The sequence below is a fragment of the Poecilia reticulata genome, linkage group LG15 (assembly GCF_000633615.1).
Source record: "Poecilia reticulata strain Guanapo linkage group LG15, Guppy_female_1.0+MT, whole genome shotgun sequence".
NCBI lineage: Eukaryota > Metazoa > Chordata > Actinopteri > Cyprinodontiformes > Poeciliidae > Poecilia > Poecilia reticulata.
This window is the reverse complement of record NC_024345.1, coordinates 23,144,286-23,164,508: the sequence shown is the minus strand read 5'-3', so window position 1 is coordinate 23,164,508 and position 20,223 is coordinate 23,144,286. Positions and strand designations below refer to the sequence as shown.

Here is a 20,223-nt window from a genome sequence, read left to right as displayed (position 1 = left end):
AGCGAGAGGTTTCTGGATGGTAAGTAAAACACTAGTCTTTTCCAGCAGCCGTTGTACATACCTATGCTAGGTAGCAGCACATTGCTTGTTGAATGTCTCAACACTCAGGAGGTTTTTTGAAACTATAAAACACCAAAAATCATTAACTTATTACCAAAAGAACAGATGAGTTGTTGTTTTTAATGCTTGGTTTGTTCTAAGACAAACCATTATGCAACAATTCTTGAGAAGTGTTGCATAATGGATCCCCAGTAAGCAACATCCATTTTCTTGCACCCTTGTCCCTCAGTGGGGTCAGGAGGGTTGCTGGTGCCTCTCTCCAACTAACATTCCGGGCGAGAGGCGGGGTCACCCTGGACAGGTCGCCAGTCTGTCACAGGACAACACAGAAACACACAGGACACACAACCAGGCACACACACACTCACACCTAGGGGCAATTTAGAGAGGCCAATTAACCTGTCAGTCATGTTTTTGGACTGTGGGAGGAAACCGGAGTACCCGGAGAAAACCCACCAAAACTCTACCAACTGCGCCACTGTGCAGCCCCCAGTAAGCAACAATTCAAGTATTTCCACATTTTGTAGATTTTTTTTCTTTCTGTCTCTTTAAACCTAGAGAAAAGGCAGGCATGCCGATGTACATTACAAAATAACAAACTTTACAGTGTAAAGCTTGAGTGTGTTGTGAGATTTCACTGCTAAAACTAAATATTATCAAGTATTTTTGTTCAGTTTCTAGTGCAAGTATATTAGTATCTTAGTACACTGATAAAACTAACTTACAAGTAACTTTTAAACAAGATGCAGGAGCTTATTTTTAGTCAATGATTCTTGGATATTGATGACAGTATTACACTTCTAATAAAAAAAACAAGATACTTGTTTTCTATATTTTTTAACATGTTTTGAGATGTAAACAAATCCAGGTTTCAACTTGTTTCTTTTGGGTTTTGCAAAATCTACAGAAATGTCCATTTAGTGCTGATTAGCAGCATGCTTAAAATAAAAACTCCCATTTCACATTGCACTGCCTAACAGTAAACCCTGAACTATTGAGACATTTGGTTTCTTGCAGTTTTAAAATAGAATATTTTTTCAGGAAGTTCCAGCTTCCCTTTCGTTGATGCCGTAAGACCGTCAATGGGGAAATGTTCATTTGTGTTTTAGTTACAGTTCCAGGACATTTGATATTTATGTATGATGAGGAATGAAACTGGGCATGTATTTTTACTCTAACTTGACCTCGGTGCCTGTTTTTCTCCAAGCTGAAGCAGCGCTGGACCCTCAGTGTGTGGAAACTCGCTCTGGAGCCACAGCGTCAGGAGTCAGAGGCTACCAGCGGCGGCAGACATGAACCTGCCGACCAGAGAAGAGTGTGAAGGGTGGGACCACATGAAAGTGGCGCATTTTATGTGCAAGGTGGGTTTAAGAGGAATGACAAAAAGTTTTACAGCTGATGGCGGGGATCTATTTCCCTCAACATTTGAAGAATTAAACCGTGGCTGACAGGAGGAGCTACTGATAACGTTTCTCTGTGATTACCGTCAGAATAACATGCAAGACTGCGCCGGGACTGTGACCAGATTAAAGATAGACGGACTCAGGCTTCTGGTGAGTCTGTTTTTTTGCCAGTATTATTATTCTTGCACTAGTTTTGCAGAAAAACATTATCTCAAACTGCATTTAGTTGTCCTCACTTTGTTTTATTTTGACATTAAAATTGACAAATCCTTTTTATGTGGCACAAATAGATCCTTTATGTGCTTAAATGTTATTTTATTGATCAAATCAAAGTGTTTTTTTATCTGTTTAGTTGTCAAATTACATTAATCAATATGTCTAATTTCACTGTGATCATGGAAATGAACGCAAAATCAACAAGTTGCATCATTTTTTTTGTCAAAAACATTATTTTGAAGTGATGCCAACTCCCACCAGAAGGTGGCAGTATATTTTACTTCTACACTTCTGCCTTGGGCTTAATTATTTCAAGTTCTAGTCTGAGATTTATTATTCACGAGAAATAAAAAGTCAGATTTATCAACATACCTAAGCGCAAATATTGCAACATTTCATGCAAATGTTTCTAAATTGGCATCAGAAAAGTTTTGATTTTCATAGAATTTTTTTTTTTTAAATCACAAAAAAAGTTATTTATTTTCTGATTGTTAGAGCAAAAAAATAAAAATAAAAAAATTTGTGAAATTCTGTAAGGACTGATCGGTGTGAAAAGATGCTCAATATTATTATTTTTAATGTTATTAAACAGTTCCGGCCGTTGGTTTATCGATACTTTCTGGCCCTTTAAGAACATTCATGATCTTAATGTGGCACAAACTGAAATTGAAAATGTTTGACTTCCCTACTGTAAATTATTAAAATGGGGATTTCGGTATTAAGTCAGTAAAAATAGAAAACTCGCTCGGTACCATTTTCATTCAGCGTTTTTGTTGTTGTTGTTGTTTATGTGTATTTTTCTATTTCTGTAAACGCGTGGGACAACAGACAGAGCAGCGCGGCTTGAACCATGACGGATCCAAACACAGGCGCTTGTATTACTTCCCACAATTTGCCCTTCCTCTTACAGAAGTCAGTAAATCTGTTGCAACTTCTGCTTTGAGAGTCACTTTCATTGCTTTGGCTGCGTTTGTCTTCACTGTACGTTTGTGTTGCTTCCCAAAAATGATGATTTCAGCTGAAACAAATGAAAGAAATTTAATTTGACGTCAACTAACTGATGTTCTAGTTTTCCACAGCTGAAAATATGTATTTCTATTAACTGTTAGCATTAATCAAACAGCAATTAATCAAATTAATGTCCATTAATGACTTTGTATGTTAGACTACCACAATGTTTTGTAAAAGAATGAAATAGAAAATCTATAAAGTGTGGCATGCTTTTATTTTCATAACCTTCCTTTGCAATTCAGACAAAGTCTTTTTGTGGCGTTTCTATCTGCTTTACTTATTTGCAAAATAGCTCAAGCTCAGTAAGATGGATACATGTGAAGTCTTGACACAGATTCTCAGTTGGAATTAGGTCTGCGCTTGGACTAGGCCATCCTAACACATGAATATGCTTTGATCTGAACCGCTCCACTGCGTCTCTGGTTGCAGGTTTACTGCCATCTAAAGTCTTTTTTGGCTTCCCATCAAATCTGAACAGACTTCCTTTGTTAAAGACAAGCATTTCCACAGCATAATGCTGCCACTACCATGTTTTATATAGAAAATTGTGTAGGTTAGATTCCAGCTTTCTCATGCTACATATATCCTCTTTCAATAAGCAATTATTTATTTTATTTAGCAGTATCAGAGTAAAAGGGGAGGATGGTCAAAATAGGCAACCATTTTTTTTATCAAAATGTTTATCTTTCCCATAAAATGTGAAAAAATGGACTGATCTTTATGGTTGTGCCCTTATAAAATGAACAAGTTCAGGGTAATGTATACATCCTGCCTGTCACGCTCCACATGACAGCAGTATTATTTTTTCATATTATTTACTCACCTTGAGCTGCGCCTTATGTCTCACAGGCTTATTTCCCCTAAAGGAGACTCAGCAGGAAATATGATCAGTCAAAAAATGATGAATGTTTCAGAGCGGAGGCTTTGATGAGCAAGGTGCCAGAGCAGAGCTGAAAATACATAAACAGGGATATTGACTGATAGATCCCACAGAGAGAGCGATTCAGCCCTATTAGGCTAACAAACACTGCACTGCGACTCAGTCTAACTTTAAGGATACCAAGTATTTCACCGTTGGTGCTCTAATGATGTTGCGCTCACACCGAACGCATACTTCCAGTTCAACGCGTTTGCACTTTGAAGTCAGACGCTTGGCATTTTGCTCTAGATAAGCGGAAATCGCATGAAAATCGCATGAAAATCGCATGAAAATCGCTCTGTAAACGCGTTGGGACGAAAAAGGAAGAACATTTTGCTAAACTGCTATCTGGTTACATAAAAACATCTCAGTATGTATGATTAGTTACCAAAACAAAATGCTGTAAGGAAGTGAACTGTTGGTAAAGAATCAATCAGCAGGTTAGACCAATAATTATGCCTGTCCCAATAGTCAATAAATCAATTAATTGCATGATAAATTAAAATAAGCTCAATAATTTCTCTTTCTTTCTACCAAGAACTTGATGAAAGTCTCAGTGTGATGCTTTGGTCTCAACTAGCCAATATTTTAAGGACAATTTTATTTAGATATTTCATAATTCATTTTATTTGTCGTTTCTGTTTATTTATTTGGGGTATTTAAATTGACTTCCAGTTCCAGTGCTAAATGTTCATTAGAATCCAATGTTCACTGATCTTTGAGAATGTATTTTTTGCATTGATATTATGCCTTTGCCATTTTAATACTTGAAAATCGTCTCAAAATGGCAATATTAAAGTATATCGCAATAACTTCTGGGACAATTTATCGTTCAGCAAAATGTGTTATTATGATGACAGGCCTAATGCTTTATAACATTTGCTTTTTAACACCTCTTTTTCTTCACGTAAGAGATTTACCTTGATTAGAAACTATGAAACTATGAAATTATACAATTGAAATAAAAGATTCCTTTATTTTAAGACTTAACTAGAAGGACCAATAATTATGTAATACTACTTTATCAGCCTATTTCAACAACATAGACAGACAATAATACTATAATTTACTAAATTATTTACCCAAATGACAGTAATGATTTCCTGCTTTGATCAAACATCTCTGGAGAAACAATGTCCCCGCTGATATCAATATCAATGTTTATTACGTTCTCCTTCATTCTTATGCATTTAAATTTATTTGAATGTAATTCTAAACACTTTCCATTTGCATTTTGTTCCATTGATAAACAAAACAATCCAGTCTAAAAAAAATTCTTACCAAGTATTTTGTTTTGAGTTATTTACAGATTCTGAAAGTGTGGATTTCAAGTTAAATTTAAAAAAAAAAAGTAATAATGGTTCTTTATTAGTGTGTTAATAACATTTCAGACTATTTGTACTTTGGAAGCACAATGAAAGAAAAATGGACTCGAGTTGCTTAGAAACAAAAACCCTCTTCTGCACCATTAAGTGTTAAATTATCCACTAAGTTCAATCAATTGTATTTATCTTTTATGACTTGACTTCTTCTGATCATATAAGTAATAATCCCAGCCTTGTTTTCTTCCCATCAATATCTTCAGTTTTTCATAGAGACCAGATTTTAAGCCATTTATCCACTATTATTTATTTAACCACAGTCCTTTGCTAAGCTAGCTGTGGAGTCGAACTTCGTGCTGACGTCACGGCAAATAAACGGTCGTTTACATGCAGTACCACGTGGACCACTAGGGGCGCCCGCGGACCACCAGTGGCCCAGAGACGACAGTTTGAGAAAGATTTTTTTTTTTTTAAAGCCGATTTTATGTTAAAATGGCCTGCCAAAGAATTTATAACTGATTGTTTCACTCTGTTATAAATCACATATTATTGTACAAAAGTATAAATATTGCAGTAAAATGTAAAAGCTACATTTCCGCTTGATGTGTTGTTGTGAAATACACTTTGGTTTCAAGGCACACAGTTCTTTTTCTAATTTGGACCAGCGGCTTGAATTTTCCTCTGGCAGTGAAATGTCTGTTCCTTTATTTTTGCAAAAACATTCTGGCAGGATTCTGTGTTACATCTGCGAAAATCTTAACAACGGCCCAGAATGGACGTGTGGTGTAGAAAAATCCTGAGACATTTCAACTTCATGTTTTGTTTGAGGAAGAGATATAGCGAGAATATTTCTACATGTTTCCACAGACATGTTTTATTCATCTCCAATATCAGAAAGCTCCAATCATGCATAATTAGGAAGGCTTCAGTTTTAACCAATGTAAAGCAGCTGGGTGCTCAGTGAGGGGAGATTTCAGGAGAAAAGCAAAAAGAAACATTAATGAGTTTTGTTGGATTAATTAGGAGCTCGAGTGATTTTAAAAATGTAACGTCAACGATATAAAACATGAATCTGATGCACTGCAGTTTTAAATGTCAGTTTTTCACTGATCCAACCACAAATAAGAATCAGTATGTTAATAAATGTCTCTTAGCAAGAAACTCAACACCTTTTAAAGCCGTAAATAAGATGGAGTTCAGTAAATCTGATTGGTTTTCACCTAGTTTTTCAGCACAGTCCATACAAATACTATTTCAGAATCAGATGTAATGTTTGTTTTGCATCACTGTCCTGTTGCAGCATCCGTTTGTGTCCCAGTTTCAACCATCTGACCCAAACAGTCCCGTTGAGATTAAAGGAAACGTCTCATGATGTCCAAGACTTCCCAAAGCTAACGCTGTGCTGACAAGGAAAGATGCTGCAAAACCAGCACCTTCATGCTGAATTGAGGCTGTCCACATGGACAAGACACACGCCTTCTGGAGAAATGTTTTATAATTAGATGAGGGACAGCGAGTAGCATGTTTAGGGAAATTCAATTAAAGTCCAAACTGAAGGGTTTCATCTTAATTATAAGGTTTTGTTCTGCACTTTAGGTCTGTTTGTGTTGGTTTAGGTTCTGTTTTAAGCTACAGTTGTTTTTTTTTAATCTTATTAAACTAGTTGCAGTGAGTTTTATTTACTTTCTCTGTTTTTCATTTAACATCTGTTCCTCAGCTCTTTTGTCATATTTGATGTTGCATCTCTTGATACTTTGGCTTGATACTCGTGTTGTCTTCATATTTTGCCATTTTTCCACTCAGCTAGCTCAGTTTATGCTTCCAAACAAATATTCAATTAATCAGTCTTACTTCTTGTTTCTAAACATTCTTTGCTGGACTCTGCTGTTAAGTTTGGCATTGCCTTTCATTAAGTCATTTCTGATATAGACCTGCCTGCTCCCTGTTCCTCCAAAGCAAACATACTTGATACATAAAGTTGTCAGACGTCACCAGATCTAAGTGTGCATTCACACCAGCCATGTTTAATCTTTGTTAATCAGTCTCTAGTTTGTTTGCTGAGAACGTTTGGTTCGTTCGGAGAGGCGTGAATGCATAATCAGACTCTGATTCGGATCAAAAAATGAAAACTCTGGTTGCCTGCAAACCTCAGTCGCAGTTTGGTTGAAATGAACTCTGGCGCAGTTTCCAGAAGCAGAAAGCAGGCTACAGCGCAGGGCATTCTGGGTAAATGCAACCAAAATAGACGTGCTAGCCTAGCGCTAGTGGGAGAAATGGGTCGTGGTCTTTTGGCAAAGACAAAAAAGAAAATCCTACAACCACTAAAATCTGACACTAGTCCATTTCTGTTTACATTTTGTGAAGAAGGAAGTTGAGCTCAATGTCTTCTTCAGAGGTTCTTGTGTTATTTCCGTCAGTGATTCTTGTTACAGCGCCACCACAGGCAAAGAGGGGAACAGGTTTTCAAAACATGGTTCGTTTGACACAGTGCACTGTTTTCTGGTTCACTGAAAAATGTGTGAAAGATGAAGCGTTTCTCCTCCCCTCACATCAAAACATACACAAGGTTTAAGGTTGGCAGAGTTGAATGGTTGTTGAGTGGATGAAGTAGGCCAACATTAAGCGTCTGGCCCAGAAATGAACCCTATTTAAAATTTATGGACTGTCCTTAATAGCCCCTTCTTTCCAAGGAAACCAGCTACCTTCACTCTACTATTACCTTTACTCTACTATTTGAGCCAAGAAGAGTATAAAAGGGATGACTGTGGCTCGGTGGGTAGAGCTGTTTTGTTACTGTCACATGTCGATGTGCCCCTGGGTTCAGTAGCGCCTGCAGCTGTACGCACTGCGCACACCTTCAGATTTTCCTTTAAGTTAAAAAAATAGTTCTTGGATCCTTTTTGTTATCTAACCCTCTTTATTATTAAGAAAACTCTGGAGAAAAAAGATACTTTGTGTGAAAACATCTTGTACGTAGGCTTGTACTGGGAGGGTCACATGTCCGTCTTAAAGCTAAATGTTTTAGTTTTAGCTTGGCTCTGATTTTGTAAGCTAAAAATTAATAAGCATAGTTCTGAGAGGGGTGAGTGGATCCCACCTAAGCTTTTCACCAAGTATGCAGTTCGCCTTTTAGATGACGGCTTTCTTTTGTGGTTTCGCAAACCGAAAAGCTAACGGTTCACCCGGTTGGCCGACCGTAACATCTGCCGCGCTTTTATTGAGCGTTGCACTAAGATTGTGCTCTTGTGGGTCAGGTGCAGTGATAGTTTTGGGCGTAACCTCCGATAATATCCTGAAGGTGCCCCTGCCTGCGTTAACGCACTAAACGCTGTGGCTTTAGTGCGTTAACTTTTACTGTCATAATAACCGTAAAAGTGCCTTATAAGTTCAGTCCGTTCATCTATGTACACCATAATCTCTTTGAGTTCCACCTTGAAAAAATAAACTGTTCCAATAAGTGATAAAATGTCCAAAATTATTGCAAAATTCCTGCTGATTATTGTTTACAAACACCTGAAAGACACCGCAGATTGTTAGCTTATGATGACAGCCGGCTCTGCCATGGAAAATATTCAAAGTTAGCCTCTTACTCTCCCTGTCATTTTATCAGATAGAATGAAAGGTGTGAAAAATACAGTCTAATTCAGAGTACTACAGCAGGGCTGAGGATGACAGCCAGTCAGCACAGTGGAGATAAAGGTAATCTCTCTTTTTGAAGTCAGATTTGCTCACACAGGTAGACAAGGTAAGAAGAAAATACATGTAGCAGATCAAAGAAGTGTCGCGCTGTATCTCTGGGAGGCTGCCTGTTTGGCAGCTTTGTAAGGAAGTTTCTTTTAGCTTTTGTGTATCACATCAGCACTACAAACAAAGGCCAGTCACAGAGGACAGCCCGTCGGTGGCAACACATTAAATAAACGCATTACAGCGTCCAGGTTAAGAGACGGGCTTCACATTAGACATTTTCAAAATGTAAACCGTAGCTACATCCGTTAAAAGAAGCTTGGATTAGATCAGGGGTGTCCAAAGTGTGGGTCAGGGGCCATTCGTGGACCTCGGACTGATTTTGTAAGGCCTCCGACTGCAGTTCAAAAATTATACAAATTTGGTCTGTAGATGCAGATGGAGACTTTTAATTTGGAATCAGGGTGGAAATTGTAACTAATATAATTTTCTTGCTTAGGAAAATGTGAAGTACAACACAAAGTATTTTTCTTTTTATAACCAAGTTTAAATAAAAGGTAAAGCTGAATTTATCCAGGAACTTTTACTGAAAAGTCAACTTTGCTGCACCTAAATCAGCTTTTATTCCTTCCTAAACCTGAATAAATAGTAAAATAAATGTATTCAATCGAACCCAAAATAAACTGAAAACTAGATGTATTTATTTTAATACAGCAAACAAGCAAAATTAAAGTAGTAGTAAGTAGTACATTTCTGTCAAAGAAAACTGAGTAATCTCAGAAATTTTCTTTAAAAAATATGTTTTAGAAAATTTCTGAATTTCAAATCAATCAAATTTAATTTGTATAGCACATTTCAGCAGCAATGCATTTCAAAGTGCTTTACATAATTAAAATAAAAACAGCATGTGACCTTGAATAAATAGTGAGAAAGAGATTTAAAAAATAAAAAATAAAGAAAATCTTGAAAAAAGTTTGAAAATGTTCTTAGAAATTTTCTAGAAAAATTTTCAAAAGTTTTCTAGAAAATGTCTGAGATTAATCACAAAATGTCTGAATTTTTGGTGGAAATTTACTCCTTTTATTCTATCTACAATAAATATCCAACTACTTTCTTTGTTACATTTGGGGTTTTTTTAGCTCATGTGACAAAAAGTTTTGACTCCCCTTGATTAGATGTTGCTAGAATCTAATTTTATCCTCATTTTGATTTGAAATATGATGAAAAAACAGCAAAAACAGACCAAATGTTTTGGTGATGAAGGAAGGGGAAATAAAACACTTGTCCCTGGAATTAGCTTGTCACATCTGCGATTCTGGAGCGTTTAAAGCCTCCCTGTGAACATGTTGGGGTCAGGAGACATCATGCAGCGGCGGAGAAAGAACCAGAGGTAATATTGTGAGCATGTAGCTGTGAAACTGTTCTGTCTGCCGCAAAATTAAACTCATTTTTACCAAAAACAAAAAAACAACCCAGATTGAACAATCCTGTGAACAGCAGTGTTACTTGCTGGGTTGACATTTCACCAGCAAACCACACGTACAGAAACAATGGCCGCATTCCTCATGCCTGCTTGTGGCTGAAACAGAGATTTCTCTCTTACAAAAAGCTGTTTCTTTTCTCTCCACTTCTGATCAACTTTAATCAGAAGAGAAACAGAAGTCTTTTAAACTCCTGCTTGTAAACTATCACTACCAGAAATCCAGGTTTTCATTGTTTTAGTTTGGTGTTTAAGCTGCATAATACCAGCTGAGGCGTTTGTATTTGCAAATGTTTGTGGTTGCAATAGCTGTTGGGTTGTTTAAGTTAATATTAACATAAACATTGATCAGCATATTTCATGTTTGATTTTGATTAAATATTTATTGTTTGCTTCACAATTGATGATTTTTTTATGACACAAACTGAACTGTGTTGTCAGTAGGGCTGTAAACGATTATTTTAGTAATGAGTATTATATTGATTATTCTGACGATTAATCGAGTAATTGAATAAAAATTTGATCAAATAAAACACTGGTTAATTCCACCATGGCAGCAGTATGACTACTGGATATCAACATCAGTCCAATTTTTCATATTTGAGTTCCCTAACAATAACTTTTCTGCAGTTTAGAAAATTAACCTGTAACAATAATAGCTCACTGTCTAAGTTAACCAGAAGAAAAGTTATACAAAAATCTGAAATTATATTCAATTTAAGAACCAGGCTCACAAAGACACTTCTATAAATATGTCTATACTCCAGTCTTAAGTTTATGTATTTATCTTCTTTGGACTTGAAAATTGGACGTTAAGCTACTAAAACTTAGCCTTCGTCAGCAACTCATAGGTGGAAGTGAGAGCGCTGCGCAACATAATCAATCACCCGGCTGGAAAATGGTTCCCTAAATAATAAAAGATAATTTTAGACATAATTGAGACATAATTTTCCTCCAGGAATTTTTAATAATAAAGGTACTCGAGTCATTGGAGAAATCGTTACTGCCCTATTTGTCACTCAATTGACTTAATCTAATAAGTCAAAACCAAATTCACCTCTGGTTAATTTATCATCGAATCAGAAGAACATATAATCAGTTTGTGTTTAAGGTGAGGATTTGGGATTCGTGTGGTTTTCCCTCATCAACATTCCTACATCGCTATTAGTCTGACCAGAACCCTGAGGCCAGGTTGCCATTCCAGAAACCTTGAAGTTTCTCACAACGTAAACCGAGAAGGCGTTTTTCAGCAACATCCAAGAATTCAAGCTGCGAAGGGCCACACAGACGTGTTTTCTGGTCACGTTCTGGACTGGATGTAACCTGAAAAAGCACTTGGGGAATAAAAATGAAGCTGAACGTGAAAACAGCAGGTCTGAAGAGCAAAATAATAAAAAAAAGTGTCTGCTGTCTCATTTAAAACAAGCACAGACACTCCTATAAATAATTCACGCTAGGAGTAGTACCCGAGTATCCTCTGGGGTTGACTATTTGATATTTTATTCTGTGTCAAAAGGCTAAGTCTGATTTTATACAGATGCTTTTTGCTCTGCTGTGAGCCAGAATGATGATTAAGTGTTTCTCTGAGGCCAAGGTTCAGTTCTGTGAAGGAGGTAAAGCCTTTCGTATTAAGTGATCTCTCTCTCTGATTTACAAATGATTAAATCACAAGCTTGCCTAAAGGGCTCCCAGCTATGCTATGGGCATATTCCTAGAGGTAATACAGCCCAGAGTTGCCAGATCTGAAAAACTGTTTCCAGCCAAAAAACAACGTAAAAAATAGCAGTTTTAATGCAACTCAGATATAAAATTTTCTGTCCCAGACATCATAGACTTGTGACAATTCACAACATTTTTGTTTGTCCTTTATTGTATTCTGACCGGAACCAGATGCAAATGGGACTGCAAAGGACTTGACTCGTTGAACACAGTAGGCGCTTTTCCACTGGCAAGTCGCGCTCTAACCGGTTAATGTTCGGCTCTACACCAGGCAGTGAGCTTTTCCTTTATCCAATCTGTGATCTTTGGGCAGGACCTGAGCAGCAGCAGCTGTGGTCGACTCAACAATGGAGAGGGTTCTGGTTCTGATGGACTAAAATAAACCCAGATTTTTCATTTTGTCTTACAGAAATTCATAGGTGGCCCAGACATGATGATAAAGGCTCAGATCAACTGATTATTTCACTGTAATTACATTCCGGCACTTTATTTTTTAAAATATGCAACCTTTTGGATTTAAGTAATGCAGACAAAAGATGTAAATAAATAGCCACGCATAAACTTTATTATTTTTAATCCAAATGAAAAATTAAATTAACATCACAATGTAATATTATTTAGTTCCAGTGTTTCACAGTTTCACACAAAACAGCAGCTCAGAGAGCTGACCACAGCTGCACCGTTTCTCTCTTTATTACAGTTTCAGAGCAGCTAGCTGCTAGCATCGCTGCTAACTCCCGGTCATTCTGATGCTAAAGTTACCGCCTGTGTTCACATGTTCCTGCTGCTGCTCTTGATTAAACTCATAATTTAACTCCTAAGTACTGAGGAGCTCTGACAGCAGAGCCGAGGTCCACGGCTAAATGCTAAACGCTGTTTTCAGAACGAGCCAATCAGCTGCCAAAGAAAATAAAACCGGGAATGATAAAGGAAATAGCGCCCCCTTCATTTCCGGAGTGGTATGCCAGGTGGTCCGCCCCATTTCTACATCATTGATACGTACTTTGTATCTTAGCATAACCCGTTGCTCATCCCTCAGACTTCAATGCAAAGGCTTTCATAAATCTGCTGCCAGGGGTCTTCATCACATTACAGCCATTTTGGAAACTGAAGCGACTTAGAGCGAATAACGGCCTGGAGCCATGAATTATGAATGAAGAGGGGAATACATAATTTAGCAGGGTTTGTTGCATATTTTATGCTAATCATTTTTCCTTTCATTTAGGAGTGACAATTACCTTTCTGCAACAACACACATGTTGAAATATGACAAAATAAAATACAGTGCAACAGGCAGGTACATTAAATCTTCAATGTTTGATCATTTTGGTTATGTTTTTATTTGAATATTTAACATTATTAATTAAAATGGACAGCCAAATAATTTGTTTACATGTTTTTATTTATTTGTTTGGCACTTTGTTCGTTTTGTGGTGGGTTTTTAGCCATTTCAGCTTCCAATTTGTGCAAAACTAGTCCACAAGAGAATAATATGATTGTTGAAAATGTAATATATTAATGTGATATTTGAAGGTGTCTCTGATCTGCAGGCTTCACAATTCAAATGAGCTTTCAATAAATGAGCTCTGTTTGTGTACAGCCTTCAGAGATATGCTGCCATCTGCTGTTGTTAAGCAGATATTGCATTCGCTGTTCACCTTAAATTAGTTTCACTTCTAATGTAAAGCTCAATACATATCTATAAAATTATACCCATTTATTTATTTTGATTCAAAAAGTGAGTAAAATCCACAAAGAGTCATCATAAAAGAAGCTGGATGTTCAAAGATGGCTGTATCCAAGAATATCAGTGGAAAGTTGAGTGGAAGGAAAACGTTTGGTAGCAACTGGAATAGGAGAAGATTGTGAAACAAACCCATTTAGGAGTTTTCTTGTGTTAAGCTGTTCCTTAAGCAGAGATGTCAGAAACATTACTTGGGCTAATGAGAAAAGTTTTTGTTTAAACTGAAAATCAAGATCCCAGAGTCTGAAAGAAGAGCAGAGAAGCTATTTTATCAAGTCCAAAGTCCCTCCAACCATCTACCAGAAAATCTTAGAGCTCTATCAGAGATCATTTACCAAAATAAATTCCCTTTCTGATGATTTTCTATTTGAGATTCACCTTTAAATTCTGTTTTTCTTTTTATTTCATGTTTTGACAGAATCTCACTGAGAACGACATCAGAAAGTTCAGCCTCCTTCAGCAGCCGTAAGTAAACCCCAACTTATTTTTTTTTATTTATGCAGAAAACAAATTTATGAAAATCAGTGAGTACTACACAATCATACTAAACAAGTTGAGGCTCTACTGAGGTAAAACCATGCTAAAAATTAAAGACATTCGGGATTGGCCATCAATTTGTCACAAAAAAAATTTGTTTTAATGCGTTAAAGTGGTAGAAACCAAAACTTAATCGGTTCATGTTATGATATATTTTTAGTATTTTCATTTACATACAAGAAACAAACTGCTCTCTGAGCGAATCGTTTCATTTTCATGAATTTTTACCGCCAAAATAAAAGATTATATCTTGTGAAAATGTGCTAGTAAAACTGACCCGAGTGTTTATTTAAAAATGTCTTGTGTCTAAATAAAATTAACTTTTTCAAATGAAAATTATAAAGAGTTTGTAAGCGTGTAAACTTTTCTAGCTTTTTCTTACGCTGTAAAACATTTGAAGTTGCATTTTAACTTGAAAATGCAACTTATCCACATTATCAAGTTAAAACAACTATTTATTTTACTTTAGAATAATTTAAATTCTTGTTTCAAATTTCATGAATAAAATAATAAGAGTAAGATCAATGTAACGCACTTCCATCTCAGGATACAGAAATATGCCGCTAAGCATTCTGGGAAATAATTCCCACTCCTGTCTTTTTCCTCTTTCAGTTTTTTTAAAGTTCCAACTTAAAAACTCTTGCAGGTTTGACAAAATTAATAAAAAGTTAACACAACTTACTGTTGTAAGTTTATCTTCCACAAACTCACATTTAGGTTCGAAATCTAGAACAGAAGATGGTACACACAACTCAGTATCGCTCAGAAAAACTGTTTTAATTTATGATCATTTCCTATGAAATGAACCAAAGATAAATGCTGCCAACAGACATAAAATCACATACCTGCTGTGATTCTCAGAGAGCTTTAAGTTAGAAACACGGCCCATCCCACTAAAGCTATAAAATCTGTGAGTTTTCTGGAAATACTGTGGAAAGAGCAAACGTTGTGTTTGTGTTTACAGCTGTGTGCAGCAGCTGGTTTTGTTTTATAGATGGAAAGAGACAGGCAGAAGAGATTTGGTTATGCCTGACTGCATATGCATTTTACTCTGAAATGTTCATTTCCTCTTTATTTATGGGTTATGTAACCTTTTGCCAACCTGAAACAAATTCCCCTTTTAGTGGTGCCAGGTTTGCTGAATAAGAGTTTCTGTTCAGATTAATAGGAAAGATTTAAATATGTTCCCTTTGTTAAAAAGCAGTTCTTGGATTCCTGGTTTTATGTTTAAATAACAAAGGTAATGGAAATGTACTTCCTTATTTTGTTAATTTATTGTAAAAGTTGCCATTTTAGAAGAATATGTAATTTCATATTTACATTTTTAGTGCTTTAATGGGATCCACGGTTAGTTGAACATGATTTGCCTAAATATGTTGTAATTTGCCTATTACCTTAAAAAAATGCTGTTTGTGATACGTCAAAACACATAATTACTTCAAAACATTTAGACCTTTTTTTAGGAGGCTGCCGTTTTTTCACCTGCTGGGTTGATGACACAGTTTTCTGGGTCCATTCTGTACTGGAATCTACAAAGTAAACACAGGAAGGCTAACTTTACCCGAGTGGTTGTTTATCATATTGCGTTTGACTGGTGTAATTTTAGATAAGGCCACAAGGTGTCACTGTTGACTGTAATTTAAAAAAATAATAAGTTAGGTGAATCTGCATCGCTTCCTACAAAAGAGGCGAAAACAACTTAAGAACTTGTTTGTGCTCTCAACATTTTTCTCCAGAAGACACTGAGTCATTTGTTCGAGCAAAACTGATGAAGGCTCCAACAGATGGTCGTTGCCTTAACGAGAAAATAAATGCAGTGCCACAGTTTTTATCCACAAAGCGCCTAAACCCCGCTGGCTGCTGGGGAGCAAAAACCGCTGAGAGAAACATCAGACAGGCAGCGCTGTCTGACGAGAAGCTCTTAACATCCAACTGCGCTTTAGATGTTAACGCAGTTAACTGCTATTACGAACGGAGCTAAATGCTTCTGTCGCCAGTACTGAAGGAAGCTAAATGCTTCAGTACCGACACTCAACCCTAAACAGCCGTTACCAGAACGTTACCAGTAAGTAGTTCTGGTGTTACTTACAGAAGTACTTACTGGATTGCAGTCTGACCAGAGGTAGCAGCACAAACACTTGCTGCTTCTCAGACCACTTTTTCCTCTTCCTCAATTTGGTCCTCCTCATCTTCATTACTCTTTGTGATTTATACATTCCCATTGATTTAAATATGCTCCCGTTCAAATTGAAAGGGCTTAATGACGTTACCCATCCCTGTTTTGCCCGGACGTAGCTAGCTCTTCTTTTGTATTTTATTGGCGGATGACAAACTCACGTAAGGTGCATTTACCGCCTCCTACTGGACTGGAGTGTGCGCAACAGTGACAGTCAGAGGGAACAAAGCTAACTCAAACTCAGCAAGCATACGTCATTTACCCAGAATGCATTGAAACGTAAACAACACAGCAACATCCGTGTGACAATATTTTATAAAAAGTAAACAGCCTACAGTAGTATCACTACTGTGCTGTTTTTACATCTACAGAAATATTTCTCAAATAAAGTGTTTTGTTACAACTAATTGTGGATTCTTTTAAGTGATTCCTCAGATGCTAAACTTTGCAGCTTATATTACATCAGCTATTTCTATAAATAAGGAAGTTTTTTCCCTTTATATGGAGTTCAACTTAAATGTGGAACCACAATGTGGAAAAATGACTTGCAAAAGAATGTCAGGCAGACTACGTCACTGTCTGTTTTTAAATCGCTTCTTTAAACTTTTTACAGAGACAAAAACAACATAAGGAGAACCCGTTTGTGCTCTCAACATTTCTCTCCAGAAGACTTTGAGTCATCATCTCACCATGTGAGATGTTGGTTTTGAGATGGTGATTTTTTTAAATTTTAGTTTAAGTTTTTTCTTTTTGCATGGCAAGCTACGAGTTAAAGTACTTTGTATTTTAGTAGTGTAACGTAATGTCATTTATAATTTCTTATGTGTTTTTATGTATTAGGATGTTCAACAGATAGTAAACTTTGTCAAAATGCACACAGAGATGGTGTATTTAGAGATACACCATCACCGTGGTGTATTTAGAGATACACCATCTCTGTGTGACCATGATGAGAACAATAATGAATGCCAAGCATCATAAACACCAAACACAGCAGACAGGCCAGGGAGAAAGTTCAGGAAAGATTTAAAGGGGGGATATCATGTAAAATCGGCTTTTTTTTTTTGCTTTACATCATGTTTACAAAGTTATTTCCTCATCAAAGACCTACCTGGAATGTTGCCTCGATTCTTTCACGCATGTCAGAGAAACCCTTGAATCTCCCATCGCAACCATTCAGCTGTTGAGATGACTTCCTGAAGGCGGAGTTTCAGAGAGAGCAGGAGTTTCTTAAAGAGACAGAGGCCCAATTTCAAGGCGTTAAATTTAATTTCTTTCTATAACAACTAGACATAACATAGTTACTCACTTGCGCTAGAAAATACATAATACTGCCTCTTTAAAGCATTTTGAGGTGATAAATTGTCAAAAATGTAAAGATAAAGGTAAAAATACAAGCCGAACAAGAAATGCTACAGTCAAAGAGAGAGTTAGCATGCCAGAATTTGGGCTTTTGTGGAAAAGTAGCAAGAAAAAAAAACTTTTTTAAAAGAAGAGCTCCCATTTGGAGTTACACAAGCTTTTTGGGACACAGAGCAAACATTTTTTGAAGGTTCTCTGGCCAGATGAGGCATAAATTGATGTTTTTGGTCTACAAGTAAAACAATTTTGGCAGAGAAAAAGGTAACACTCCACATCAGCCTGCCTTTGACATGCAAGGTTAAGGTTTTCTTGAAGTAGATTTATAGACTCTTCCTTGCAAATACAAATTGTTGTTCCGACCAACCACTTAACATTTCCATTTTCAGTATTATTGTGGTTCATTGTGCACTTGTTGAACCAGAAAATTAAGTTTTAAAGCAACATGGCATGTCACGACCTGTCTTTTTATTGTGCTGTGTATTCTGTGCAGCCGCTAAACATAACAACCACTCAAAATACTCCTCTGATGCTGCAGAACCGTGATGTTGCAACATGTTCCACTGGGCGCAAATATATCAGAATCTTCTCTGTAATGACTAATATCTCATGTAAAATCAAATTCCAATCCAAATAAATAATCTCTTTGCAATTATATTGGCACAATGCGACATAATAACTGCAGCTCAGCATGTATTGCCTGTTGGTTTAAAAAAAGTTATCGTTAAAGTAAACATCCTGTGTAGACATCTGGTGACACTGGAGAGGAACCACTCCCTTCAAACAGGAAGAAACCTCCAGCAGAACCAGGCTGAGTATGACCATCTGCCGCAACCAACAGGAGGTTGGGAGGACAGGAAGTAGACAAAAAAAGCCCCAGACCAGGTGCATGTTTGACAAACAAAATGTGCACAGGTATTGGCAGAAATAGTGCTAAAAATCGCTATCAGGGAAGAAAGAGTGGGAGCAGAAACACTGAACCAGGAACACTTTCCATTACAAATGTGCATAAAACTTTGTCAATATTCCGTTAATTTCGCAAAAAATACATTTTGCAATTGCGGTGTTTAACTAAAAACTTCATTTAAATCCATGCGTAGAAGCTTATTCATGCAATAAGAAATTTAAAAAAACATGCAGCGCCATGACCCTCCAACTACTTCCTGTCATTGTCGTCTTTGTGGTTTCTGCCAGTGGCAACATCCTGTTAAGAACTCCAGTCGTCGTGTGAAAAAAGTGTTTCCATAGCAATTTTGCGAAATAAGCCAATTTCAATACAGCAAAAAAAAAAACCTTCATCCTAGCGCAAAAATTTTATATCCAAAAACTCAAGTTTTTTCAAAATTGCTGTGTTTCCATGAAGCCAATTTATTTTCAAAATGTTAAATGGCGCAATCACACAAAGGAAACAATACAAGAAAGAGCTTCAGCTAAACATAGACTCTAGTTTTTATTTTAACCTGTAAAGAAAAATGGCGACACATATGTTTCAGGTGCACACGAAATAAAGTTTATCATTATGAGACATGAAAAACAAAAACCGTAGACAGAGCTAGCTGCAGCATTAGCGCTGTCCAAGCTTTGTTCATGGAAGAAACACAAGAAAACATCAAAAACATAAACATGCTGGGCTAGTTGCATTAATCAGCTTGAGTAAATGCATTGTCCAGGAAATAGTCTCATCCCAACACAGAAGTACTTTAGCAGAAATAAAAGGCAATGAGAGAACTGAAGGCTAAAAACGGGAAATACAAGCAAATGATGCCAAAATGGAGAGAGAGAGAAAAAACGTAAACCTCTGGCAGGATAAAATAATCAAAAAAGCAAAGTTCTATTCTTAAAAGTTAATATGTTGTCATTCTTAAAAAAAAAAAAACTTTTGAAGTTTGTTCCACAGAACCAGACGTCTAAAAACTCTACCACTCTTTCCGCTTTTATTAAAAAGTTAATCTGCAGTCTGAACATTTTGAGCTTCACACATAAGAAGTGAGAATTTAAAATTAGACTCTGGATTTAAAAATAACGAGAAGCAAATTTTGAAGAAACATGATATCTCCTTTTAGTTTAGTTTTTTTTTTTTTTTTACGTGGAGGCTTTAACACTTATTCCCTTAGGAAATGAAGTCACAGGTTGTCAAAATTTACTCACTTCACAGAAAAGCCACGTTACGTTTCTTGTTCTTTTTTCACATCTAATCATTTTTCTCATGATTCTTAAACATCCAGATGCCTGGTCAGTGAATGATGTCGACGTTTCGCAAAAACCGCTTCCTGTTTTTCTGATCATGTGCTGTGACAGCAATTATTTTAGCAAATTAAAATAAGTGTTAAAAAAGAATCGCCATGGCAACCACGCATGTGGTAATCTTCATGACAGGAAAGGCTGCAGACTCATTTTCTTTAGGCTGCTATAAATAGCAAAACCTTGGGATTGCAACACGGTATTTTCCATGACATGACCACACTTAAATTAGATAAAGTTACATCTTTATCACTCTACTGAATGCTCTGAAGCTTATATAATATTTTGGCAAAGCATCAATACATTTGAATGGGTTATTATTTGATACATTAATACAGAGGTTCCCAAACTG

The 20,223-nt window shown here is 36.5% G+C and overlaps 1 protein-coding gene across 2 annotated transcripts in view; it reads left to right on the top strand.

Moving 5' to 3' along the window:
- The first annotated feature begins 614 nt into the window (after nt 1–614).
- The window catches only part of blnk (B cell linker), a 35,762-nt gene continuing 16,153 nt past the window's right edge, over nt 615–20,223 (top strand). For both annotated transcript variants that reach the window (XM_008429979.2, XM_008429978.2), the window contains exons 1-3: nt 615–1,421; nt 1,551–1,613; nt 13,977–14,023. In XM_008429979.2, coding sequence (XP_008428201.1) covers nt 1,353–1,421; nt 1,551–1,613; nt 13,977–14,023 — 179 coding nt within the window. In that variant the 5' untranslated portion in view covers nt 615–1,352. The remainder of the gene's footprint in view (nt 1,422–1,550; nt 1,614–13,976; nt 14,024–20,223) is intronic.